Source organism: Montipora foliosa, chromosome 4 (genome assembly GCF_036669935.1).
Source record: "Montipora foliosa isolate CH-2021 chromosome 4, ASM3666993v2, whole genome shotgun sequence".
In the NCBI taxonomy this organism is placed as follows: Eukaryota; Metazoa; Cnidaria; class Anthozoa; order Scleractinia; family Acroporidae; genus Montipora; species Montipora foliosa.
Window position 1 is genome coordinate 6,217,670 of NC_090872.1, and position 12,500 is coordinate 6,230,169.

The 12,500-nt window shown below is 40.4% G+C and overlaps 1 protein-coding gene across 2 annotated transcripts in view; it reads right to left on the reverse strand.

Moving 5' to 3' along the window:
- Window positions 1-12,500, reverse strand: part of LOC137999644 (uncharacterized) — a 67,067-nt gene that overhangs the window by 23,935 nt on the left and 30,632 nt on the right. The window contains exons 1-3 of one of the 2 annotated variants that reach the window (XM_068845487.1): window positions 9,675-9,836; window positions 3,447-3,515; window positions 1,090-1,141 (exon numbers count right to left, since the gene is read on the reverse strand). In XM_068845487.1, coding sequence (XP_068701588.1) covers window positions 1,090-1,141; window positions 3,447-3,515; window positions 9,675-9,807 — 254 coding nt within the window. In that variant the 5' untranslated portion in view covers window positions 9,808-9,836. Of the gene's footprint in view, window positions 1-1,089; window positions 1,142-3,446; window positions 3,516-9,674; window positions 9,837-12,500 lie in introns of those variants that run through there. The other variant, XM_068845488.1, reaches the window with a different exon arrangement.

The window sequence follows — 12,500 nt, forward strand, 5'->3', positions numbered from 1 at the left end:
GCTTGATAACATATTGATAATGAACCTGGACATCGCACAATGAGTTTGAAATTTGCATGGAACCTTCAAAAAGCAACCTGTACCCTTAACGTAAAGTGGGTTGGAGAACTTGTCCCCTCTGTTAGAAAGAAAACACCTGAAAAATTGACTGCCCAAGGTGATTAATAAATGGAGATAAATATCGGTAGAAAAGTACGTTAAGAAACCAAGTTCAATTCCTCTGACTCTAGAGGCTACTGTCAACCGTATGCGAGCCGCCCCTTTTTATTTTATCTCGGAGACTGGTACAAGCATTGTGGTTGTGTGGGGGCCTAGGCCGAGTAATTGTAGTATTGCGTTTAGTCGCGATAAAGGTAAGTTGCTTGCCACGCAAGCTGTAGGAGAATAAAGAACTACATTTTGAAGATCGAGGTGAAAAGCAAGGATAAAGGACCCATGTTTGCCTTGCTATGGAAAACATGGACTGTGCTTTGCTCCATTTCAAATAAACTTAAAGGACACCATCGCCAAACTAAGCCAAAAACAACAATGGCTTTAGAGATTTTTCTCGTGCTGTTATGTTTTTTTTGTGCTATTTAATAATAATTATTATGACTTTCCTCGCATGCAAAGTTGGCGACCAAAATTTATGATCTGGCGACCAAATTTTCCCCATTAGTCGCCAGCTGGCACCTGAGCAAAAAAGTTAATTTCAAGCCCTGGGTCACACAAACATTGGCAAGGTCATCAAAGTTGTATTTCTCTTTTGGGACAGAAGTACAGTAAGATCACAGTTTTTGTTTGGTCCTTTTGAGAGCCATGTTAACAAGAGAAGAGAAGTCCCTATAACATTATACATTCTGTACGTGATAGATGTGGCACTATAATTGCACAACTCCAAAACATATTAATAATATTTGTCACATAATACATTAACACATTGACTCCCAGGGGTTCCCCATTGATGAATAAAATCGTCTGGTGTTAGACAAAGAAAAATACTAAGTCTGGCCGGTCCAGGACAGTTTGGGTGTCAAAGGCTAGGGTTAACATAAAGTCTGACTTTAATCTAGTCTTTGCAACAAAGGAATACTACCGGTATATGCCTACCGTGTTGGTTGGCTGTTTGTATTGTTGTCTTTTGGTTCATCCAGTAGCTCCACTAATGAAAAAAAAACCAATCAAAATCACTTGGAAAATAATTTGAGCTTAAACTGAAACTGAGTCAAAAGTAAGGAAAAAATTGAAACATGTTGAAACATTTTTCTTCTCATCTTCTTGACTTAAGGATGTTCACGTGAAAATCTTCCCACATTGAAATTTGTTTTGTTTCTCGCCAGAAGTTAGGTCATAGATTGCTTATTCACTGAAATTGTTTCGGAGAAAAAGGCAAGGGAAAAATGCCTTTAAGTTAATTTCCATAGATGGGTGATCAGAACGAGATGTAGCCTTATTTGCTCATCTGTTGAAAATCATAATTAAAATTAAAATAATATGTTAGAGTGAAGGTTTCTGTTCAAAGAAACATAGGAGTGGGATTTTTAGATAACTGAATGCGGCTAGGGATGCTGTAAACAGTAAAGTTAATCCGCTACGAGCGTTTTCGCAAGTAACAAGGTAAAGTCTCTGCTTACGAGCCAGAAGGCTCATCAGGCCGGCGCTTATCTCCGGTTTCTGTAGCATGAAGCGACTAGGAGTATTTTATACTCCCCCTTGGATGGGATGCTAGTCCATCGCAGGGTTACCCCCAGCATTACGCCGGTACCCATTTATACACCTGGGTGGAGAGAGGCACCGTGAGAGTAAAGTGTCTTGCCCAAGAACACAACACAATGTCCCCGGCCAGGCCCCGAACCCAGACCACTCGATCCGGTGTCGAGAACACTAACCATGAGGCCACCGCGCAAGTGCTACCTGCTGTAACTGTTGTCGGTCAAATCTGGACTCAGGTTGAATCCGTTTTTACCTGGGTTGAATATGCACTCTTACTACCTCATTTTTCCTGGGTTGAATATGCACTCAGATGAATTGAAGTACAATGAATAGAAAAGTAAACAATGAAAAGAAGGTTGATGGGTTGAGCGTGTTCGTCGCCGTAGTGTAGTGGCGAAGACACAGAACTATACACCTTGGAGGGTCCTAGTTCGAGTACAGGTAAGTGCACAGTACAGTTCTTTGTTCCCTTACTGAGTTGTTATTTTAAAGCTGAATGGATAAGTGTATGAGTACATAAACCGATAAGATGATACGAAACATTAAGAAGATGTGTTGAGATGCGTAAGACAGAGCTTGAGGGAAGGTAAACTTAAGGTGTTTCCAATCCTTTTTGGGGGGTTGATAGGTGCTTTAAATTAGGATCACCACTTTAACATAAGTAAAAACAGATTCAACCTGAGAACGGATTTTATCGGCAACATAACCAACTCCGGAATTCACAAAACAAGGAAAGAAAAATAATTATAAAAAAAGATAACTTCTGACATTGTGATTTTTTTCATTAGATCACATTTTGTAGATTGTAAGAAGAGTATTAAGTGATTTGTGTTTTAAAAAATAGGGGTCACCAATGATCTAAATGAGTAAAATTGATGTGATGTTGTGAAGCTCTTGGAAAAATCATTTTGCTTGTCACGTTTTTGCATGACCTGTTGAGGAAGGACTGGACTGAAGACAGGACCGATCATACCCTGGTCCCAGAGGTTTTTCGTGAGCGATGAGAGAGTGGCGAAGCAGTGAGAAGAAAAATATATCAACCAATCTGAGCTTGAGGGTCAGATCCTGACCCTGGCATCTGCATGAAAGTGAGATTTGAGTCCAAGGTAACCAGAGGTTTTTCTCCTCTCACCGCTTCATGACTCATCTTTGTTGCTTTGCCGCTGTCTCGTGGATCACGATAAACCTCTGGGACCAGGGTAGATTGATTGATGAAAGGTTTCAATTTTTAAAAAAACTTTCTTGAGCATGGCAACAAAGTTTCAAGCAGGTGTCATCTTTATTTGGTTAGTGCATTGCCCCCATAGCCCATAGTGTGGTTTTTGTGAAATATAATCTCTGGCCGTTTCCCCGTAGGTTCACACTATTCAAGTGGATGAGGAAGAAAATATAGTTCTCCCCTATTTTCATGAAAGTAAAGGGCAAGAACTTCAATAACAGCCCCAATGAGTAGCAATATTCAGCGATACTACACACCAAAACATCTAATAAACTAAATATTCCAACCTTTTTGCACTCAATTTAAATTAGGAAATGAATCGCAACCAAACAAGAATGTGTGACAGATTTGTGCGTACAGGGCAAAGTCAGCAACCAAACTAGTCAAACCAAAACCGTACAATAACCAAGTGTACAAATAATGTACAGTGTACAATATTGTGGGAGATTTGTACTCATTTCATGCGTTTTGTTTTTGTACAATAACTAAAACAGTTGGATAATAAATAAGATAAATTTTAACATTGCTTACTTACAGTTATTCAGCTCATGACCAAAGAAATGATGGAAACCGTGAAGCTTACTCCCAGTGCTACAGCAAACAACTAACAAAAGACATGAGATGACTATAATGATAGCAAACGATGCATATCTGAAATACAGCACATGTCTGGTATGATCTGTTACTTAATTCACCCCGGGCTGAAACCTTCTCCATGTAATCGCCACTTTAATTTTAAGAGGACTTCTTTCAGAACCCCAGCTGAAATTCTCCATGTAATCAGGCCCTTAGATGGTGTAATGCCTACTGCATTTCATTCCCTGTCCAGGAGTGGGTGGGTTAACAGGGACATAGTTTCGGAGTGGATGTAGAGCTTGCTAACCCATTAACTTCTAAACTGTCCCCTAATGACGAGTAAAATTGTCTTGTGTTAGACAGAGTAAAATCTACTTCCAGGAGTCAATGCATTTCAGCCCAGGCTGAAAATCCTAGCCCGGTTTCTGAAACCGGGCTCGGATTTTCAGCCCAGGCAAATGGGTTGAAAAATCCATGTAATCGATATCACTTTTTCAGCCCGGGCTGAAAAAGGAACGTGAGCATGCAAATAGATCGTGTCTTTGCATCTGAGTAAATTTTCCCATGGAAATTTCCGTTTTACACCCAGGCTGAAATTGAGCATGTAATTGCAACAAAATTTCAGCCCAGGGTGAAACTCACCATGTAATCAGGCCCTAACACCAGACGATATAATAACGATGATAATAATAATAATAATAATAATAATAATAATAATAATAATAATAATAATAATAATAATAATAATAATAATAATAATAACAATAATAATAATATGAATGTGATGAAGACCTTCAAATAGGCAAGAGAAAAATTCTGGTCTTACAGGCTGTACTTTCATGTCATTAGCTTTGTATCATTGGCTGGTTGTGTCTGAATCATGTCAGTTGCGTGACAATAGTTTAGGCGTTATGATAATAATGTGTTGAAGGGTTAAGTGATGTGTAAATTGAGAACTTGTGGTCAAATCGTTATTGACAATACAATCAGATCGGAAATCACGAGAGTGTACACGACAAATCAGAATAGGGGGAGTTGTCTGCGTAAAAGAGAAAAAAAAGAGAGAGTTTCAGTGAAGGGGAGAGAATCTTGTAAAACGAGGGAGATCAATAAATCATCTTAAAATTGTGACAGTGTTGGATAACTTTGGAGGCATTCCCAACACAAGTGGCACCTCCGACGGGACAAGTGGAAACTGTTTTCGCTTGAAGAAGAGCAAAGATCTGCGACAATTTCTGGGATTTGCACAAGCAACAGAGCGTTTGTGTACATTCAGGCTCAAACAAGGGGGAGCATCTGCTATCTGGAATCTGTGCTTTACGTACTCTAACCCACTTAATATCGGTGAGCCAAATTGTGAGATTAAAAGAAAGTGATGGAAAAGCAATTGAAGGAACTAGAGGGGAAGCTTCAAACGCTAGATTTCACCCGGAAAAAGAACACCAAATTGATGACATCAAATAAAATCGACGCAATATCGAGACACGAGGACTCAATCATGTCCAAAATAAAGGCCATTCACATGTTAATTAAAAGGAATCCATCACAGAACAGAAATTCACTGCCGGAACATCTGAAGAAGTTGTAACAGAATGGTCCCAAGAGATTGAAGGATGCCTAAACGCAGCCGACAAGGAAGTTTTATTGGTACGCAATTTAATAACAAAAATCAAGAAAGAAAATTCAGCAGCAGTGAAGGTGGAATTCGATAAACAGGAAATGGCTTTCAATCAGGCTAAACACGAGGAAAAAGTAAAGCAAGAACGCAAACTCTTGGAACAACAGCTGGAATATCAAAAGACAAAAGAAGCTAGCCATGATGTTCAAGCTACCAAAGCTGCCTCCAAGCTACCAAAGCTTTAAGTCATGAAGTTTGATGGGTTATTCGAAAACTGGCTTCCTTTCTGGAACAAGTTTGAAGCAGAAATCGATTCTGCAACTTTAAAGCCTGTCACAAAGTTCGCGTATTTTAAAGAGCTCATGGAATTGAAAGTAAGGGCTGGAATCAATGGATTGCCGCTCAACAGCAAAGGCTATGTGAGAGGGAAGAGCATACTCAAGGGAGAATATGGCAAAACCAGTGAAATTATCAACGCCTATGTCCCCAACATTTTGGAGCTCCCCGTCATTACAAGGCCCGATCCAAAGAGGGTGAACGCCTTCTACAAGACCTTATTGTACAACCTACAATCGCTGGAAACTCTGGGCAAATTAGAGTGAGTAAATGGGATGGCAAGGAGTGTTAATCCTCGACAAACTTAAAGGGATTAAGGTTGATTTTGTTAGAGGTGAAGCAGGGTGAAGAATGGGATTTACCTCATCTAGTTTTAGCTCTAAAAAAATGGAGAGATATCAAATCATTGGGGGAAGATGGTAGCAACGAGAACAGATTTCTGGCGCAAAAGGGAATGTGCTTCAATTACACTGGAACTAAGCACTGTGCGGCAGATTGCACGAGTAGGTCAAGATGCCAGAAATGTGGTAAAAGACACCATACATCTATCTGCACCCAGGGAGATCCACTTTTCACTGCAACTGCTACCGGTAACAAAGAATGTGTGGTTTACCCGATTGTCAAAGTGAAAGTAGCGGGAATTCTGTGTCTGGCACTCCTCGACACTGGAGCCGGGAGCTCTTACCCCTCAGAAGCACTATTGGACAAGATTCCTAGACGCACATGTACCTGAGAAGTCAGACATATTTGCTTGGGTCTACAACACCGCAATTGGAGCTTTCATCAATTACTGTACAAGCAGTAGATAGCAGCACAGAGTTAAAGGTTGATGTCACTAAAGTGGAATGAAAGGAGTTACTTATGGTTGACAATCCAAATTTCAAGAAGATGATTGAATTGTACGTTCACCTCCAGGGAGTCCATATGGACGACAGTGATTCCAAACCTCACCTGCCAGTCCACCTTATCTTGGGCACCAGTGAATACGCGGCTATCAAAACAACAGAAAGACCTCGAATCTGTCGTCCAGGAGAACCAGTTGTGGAGAAAACTAAAATTGGGTGGCCCATTACGTCGCCAGGGGGAGAAATTGATCACTCCAAAATGCTGCTCACCCAAACAAATCACATTATGAAGAACTCTGTCGATTGTATGTGTTAAGGCTAGAGGACTCTCCGGAACATGACCAGCAGGCAGTCTACTGGTATTGCGAGGTACATGTATTGCAAGGTCATGGGTTCAAACCCCGTTGAAGTCCTGAATTTTTCAGGCTTCTCTACGCAATTGCAAAAATTGCGTTGATAACTGCGAGGATCATAGCTCTACTTGATTTCATATCTGCAATTCATATATGATCCATTTCATATACAGTATCATTTCATCGTTGATGAATTCATTCCTCACAGGAACATTAGAACCCACAAATGACCAGCTACCAACGTCAATGGCTTCATAGCTTAGATGGTTAGAGCATCACACTGGTATCGCAAGGTCACAGCTCAAACCCTGTTGAAGTCCTGAATTTTTCAGGCTTCTCTAGTAAATGCAATTGCAAAAATTGTGTTCATAACTGCGAGGATCATAATAGCTTCACTTAATTTCATATCCACAGTTCGTATATGATCCATTTCATACATATATCATTTCCTCAATAATTATTAGTAATGCTAATGAGGATCTCAAAGATGATGAAGGTGGCTCAGTTAGTTGACCACAAGGCTGTCAAATGGGAGGTTGGGGTTCGAAACTCAGCTGGATCAACGCTCAGGATCTTAAAATACCTGAGGAGAAAGTGCTGCCTTCATAATTTCGGACAAGGATAAAGATAATAACCGTAGGCCCCCTCTTAAAAATATCCTGGACGTTCATACAGTTCCCGGAATGATTTCCGTACAGGTCCCTACTTCATTATGCATGCAGAAGAAATTAATTATTCATTCCCGCTATTGTTTTGTAGAACAATACGTATACCCAAGAGAACCGAATATATACATGGGTAATTTGTACTTACGGGATGAATAAAAACGGATCTCATTTTTTCCCTCCCTCCCTCTCTCTCTTCTTTCCCTTCATCGCCCACACAGTTACTCGTTTTTGTCCCAGCTTTGCCCTTTCTATCCCTTCGTCTTGTTTTTATTTCCAGATCCCGCTCGGCTTTTACATTTTATTCCACGATATGTCGCAGCTTGCCTTGAACTCCGACCCACTGTAAACCTCTGGATTACTTGTCCCTGTTCTTTACCACTGAGCTAACGTGTCAAGTTGCTAATTCACACCTTGAAAATGATATTTATTTTGAATTCTGGCTGACTATTTACATAACAATGATGCGTAATTATATACACGTGCCGCGCCGAGCACCTACAATCGAACTTACACTTGTAGGTTACCGTTAAGAGATCCCTGTTTTACTACTCTTGAAACAACCCATCCCTTTAATAATGCTAACCGTAACCCTAATTACGACTTAAGGCACTGTTTAGGTTTAATGTCCCTGTGATAGTTTTAGGTTTTCCAGTATTGCTGTGAACTGTGACCTGCTTTTCCTTCATGCCCCGTGCGTGCGGCACACTTATAAGTTCACTGCATGGAAGAGTATACCACGCTTAAAGTCTGATTGGTGCATCTTTCATAGGAAACTTTCATGCATGAGTTCATTGCAATTAGAATCGTTTCATATTTCCCTTCTTTTGAAGCAAACTTGTGTCTTCGTAAAAATCAAGATGGCTACCGAAGTAAAAGGGTCACAGCAAAGGGAGATTTGATCATTTGGAAATTGTCCCTGCTTTATAGCCTTTCCAGAGTTGTGCACAGAGTGGTGAAAAGAAAACAATTTACTTTCGTCTTCCGTGTCCAAAACCTGTGTGAAAACGCAGTCCGGCAGTTGGCAAAGTGCCGCATCGGGAGATGGATCTGTTTCGCGATGCTTAAGAAAAAACTGCAATGGATAGCCATCAATCCGCCAGAACACATATTAATTTTCTGACCGTAAACTTTCCTTGAAAAAATATTAGCCCTAGCTACCTGTGGCCGGAGAGTTTACAACTGCCTACAAGACAAGGGCTAACATCATCTCACCGCAGTTAACCATCGCCTAAACTTCGTCGACCCAGACAAACGAACCCACAGCAGGGCATTGAAAAGACATGATTGGGAGTGAAACGAAGTATGCCTCGTACGGGAACATCCATGGATCTCTACCAAAGCTATTTACTTGGAGGTATCATTGAGCATATTGCCGATCTCTACAAAGAGCGATAAATCGCAAAATCGCTCTAAATGCACCGTTCGTGATCCTAAATACAGGAAAGGAAGAAAATATACACTTTGCAGTGTCTCGGCGAATTTTTAAGCAGACAGGAAGAAGAATTTCACGATAAAAAGAGCAGGTAGCCATTAAATTTCTTATGACAGTACTTTTATTTGGTTTGTTTGTTATGTTTGCGAATCTGAACCCTATTACAACGATTGCTTGAAACTCCACTTCTTGCGCTTATTCTAAAACTGAAAAATGGGTAAAATTCAGGAAAAGTGCCGAAATTGCAGGAAAAACTGTTCGATTTTCCGTATTTCAGACAGAAGTTCGACCGACTTTTTTAAAGTCCATATAGACTTAAAAAAAAACCCTAAAAAGAAAGAACAAAGCGCCACAGTCCCAAAGGACTTCTATTGTTATCGCTATTGTTTTCTTGAAACAAAGGAGTGTATGCATAATGAAGTAGGGACCTGTGCGGAAATCTTGCCCAGTTCCCCGTGGGATGTCCAAGAACCCACACACTATTCGGGAAGAGTAGGGGATGCAGTCCCCTGTGTTGTAACTGTCCTGTTCTCTCCAACAGAAGTGGCCGGATTGGCGTTACGTCTGTCAAAAGGTTTATGATAGATGAGGTCACGTCAGCAAAAACATCCATAACTCAAAAAAGGACTTTGCCGAGTGCTGAAAACGTAGATGTAGATGTCGATAATAACATACTACTTCATAATCTGGGAACAGGACAAACGTAACCGATTCATTGATCCCAAGTGATAATGGTGAAGACCAGGGGTCTCACCACTGTGCAACAAAAGATAACATAGTAAGCACTCAACTTGAACATGGTGGAAATGCGACTTCTGGTAGATTTTGGAGAAAATCCAAGATATCGCATACGTCAGGGTGATTCGTTTTTCGATAACAATGGAAAAGAATTAGAAGTACAATGGGCTTGCACGAAAATGAACTAAATTGCTTACCTTTAGTCAACGTAAGCTTTCGTTTCACCGCGTCAATAGTGTGCACCGTCCCCTCGTATTCGCCTTCGCCAGTTTTTATTCGTAATCTTGCCCCGACAAAAGAACTGGCATTTCCATCTCGGTTGTTCGCCATGCTGGAAGTGTTGTGATGCTCAAGTCTGCTAAAGTACATAAGAAGGTATCATACATGAAAACATGCCTATTCCCTTTCCTGTAACCGTTTTTTCCTGGGGGGTGGTGGTGAGAGGGAGTGGTGGATACGGCTCTTACTACTTTCATGTCTGCCTCCTCTTCAAAGCGAGTCTAGGTGCGAAGTTTTGGTTTTCATTCATATGTAATTAAACTCGCTTTGAAGAGGAGGCAGACATGAACATTAGAGGCTGCGAAAATTTATCACGTCGTATAATGCGGGCGAAGTAGTCAGTAACGTTTTATTGCTTTGTCAGCTTAACTACGACAGTCAGAAAAATGTATTGCAAATCAGGTTTCACAGCTGATGCCGAATCATCCGATTTCAGCTATCATCACCCTGATACATCACAATTTAAGCTCATAAATATTGCCTTCCATAATTATCTATTATCACAATTTTAACGAGAGCGAACTTAAAATCTTACACCTTGACTGGGAACATAAGAGGTTCGCAAAGAATTGAAGGTTATATATGTAATTATTTCTTTAAACTGATTATAGGAGGCAGTGCCGCCCATTGTTTTCGTTTTACGAGACATCTGGTTTGTCTCTTCTACTGGGCAAACCTGCCCAGAGGGAAGGAGCACGAACAGGACTCGAGGTCCTATGCGAGGTGCTCCACCCTACCCTATCCAGACCAGAAAGACCATTGGTTAAGAGGCTTGCATTGAGGTCCAGACATACCGGATTCAAGACCTGTCCTGACCACTCCTTGATCCTGGCACTTCCTGGCTGCACTTACAGCGGTTATCATGAGTCACACTTGCCCCTCAATGACATTTTTCATATTTCGAAAGTGAATTTCACGTGGACGTCAATCAAATGTTTCCATGACAAATGAGAACAGGACTATTGTTATGGAAACATTTGATTGACGTCCAGCTAAATTTTACTTTCGATATGAGAAAAAATGTCGTTTAGGGGCGCGTGTGACTGATAACCGCTGTAAAGCCAACTGGTTTGCCTCCAGGCTAGTTGAGATCTCAAAAGATGCTCTTCTGTTCTGTTGATCCATTGGTCTGAAAACCCCTCCATGAGAAGTGTACAATTAATTATGAATGTATTATTAGATTTTCAGACCAAGAGTGAATTAAATAAGACTGTTCTTATGGCATACAACTAATTCCAAAATTGCCGCGATTTTAGTATTCTTTTGTTTGCTTGGAAATTAGCCCTTGTGGCCTCGGAGGCTCGAAAGGGTTTTCAGCCGAGCGCGCGCGCGTAAGCCACACACGCAATTCACGATTCTTAATGGTTCACCGGAAATAAAGAAATACCGCTGATTTCGCTCACCTTTCTAGAACGAATATAAACATACATGTCCTATTCACGGAAACTACGAAAATTTTGCACAAACGATTTGATGGTCACTTAAATCTGTTTGTGTTGGCCTGTAGCTCCACTCGTGTGTGGACTCGAATGAGCGGGTGACGCATGCGTAAATGCTGTTCTTGTAACCCCTTCATTTTTCTTCATTTTGCAACTTTACTCGTTTGTATATCTGCTTCCAGACAGTAAATATATTTTTTATTTTTTGCATGTTAACTTAACTTAATTTGAATTTTTTTTCTTTTAAATTTAAAAAAATTCCGTAGGTGAAAAAAAAGTTAGAGACCTATTTCAAAAAACCGATTTTTGTGTAAAACTGAGCTAACATTTTTTTTAAAGTTTAAATAAGTAATTACTTTGACTAATCAAAAAGGACGGAGACAATCCAGTAAACCAATCAAAGCTCGAAGTAATTACACGAAGCCGTAGGTTTTGGTTTCACTTCTGATTGGTTGAAAAGTGGCGCGAGAACTTTGAACCAATCACTGAGTGAAGTAATGCAAAACCAAAGCAGTTCGCTAATTACTTTCAACACTCAATCGAAAATCGCTCTATTAGAGATTATTTCTAACATTATCAGATGACGCTGTATGGGAAGATTTCACCCTCCCGTTTTCTCAAAAAACACAATTTATTCTGATTTTAAGGCTCAAAGAAATGCCTTATATCGTTGCCATGGTAACGGTATTTTGAAGGAAAATGTGAGGTGAGAAATGTATAATGTATACTTAATATCCTGGCCAGATTCCATCTTGATATGATTACCCTGACTATATCTAAGGGGAGAATATGTTTATTTCTTTGAAAAAAGGAAAACCTATGTCGAGCCTCCTTAAGCTGAAAATTCAAAGGATTATTTAACCTTGAACGAGGCAGCAAGGGCGAATTCCCAAGCAAAGAAAAGAATACTTAAATGGTGCCATTTTGGAATAAGGGGTTAGGGTGGGCTCCCCAGCATTAGACTGTTCACATTCCCCTTTTTTCCCCTTTCATCGTCGGGATCAAAAAAAAAATTTTCCCGCCGTAACCCATCTACTTCCCGGAATTCCCCCACCCACTCGGTAGTTATGTCGCTCTCCCCAGCTTGCGCTCGCTGTAAAAAAAAAAACAAAGATAACGGCAGTTTGTGCTCGATCTCGAAGATCAAACGGGAAAATAGGGGACTGTGAACAGTCTACCCGAGCATAGTCACAAATGAGTCTATTTTTAGAATACCCGTTCTCGCGAAAATTAGTTGTCAGAGCAGAAGAAACACTCTTATCTAATTCACTCTTGAAAACACTCATTCAAGTGCGTCTTACGTCA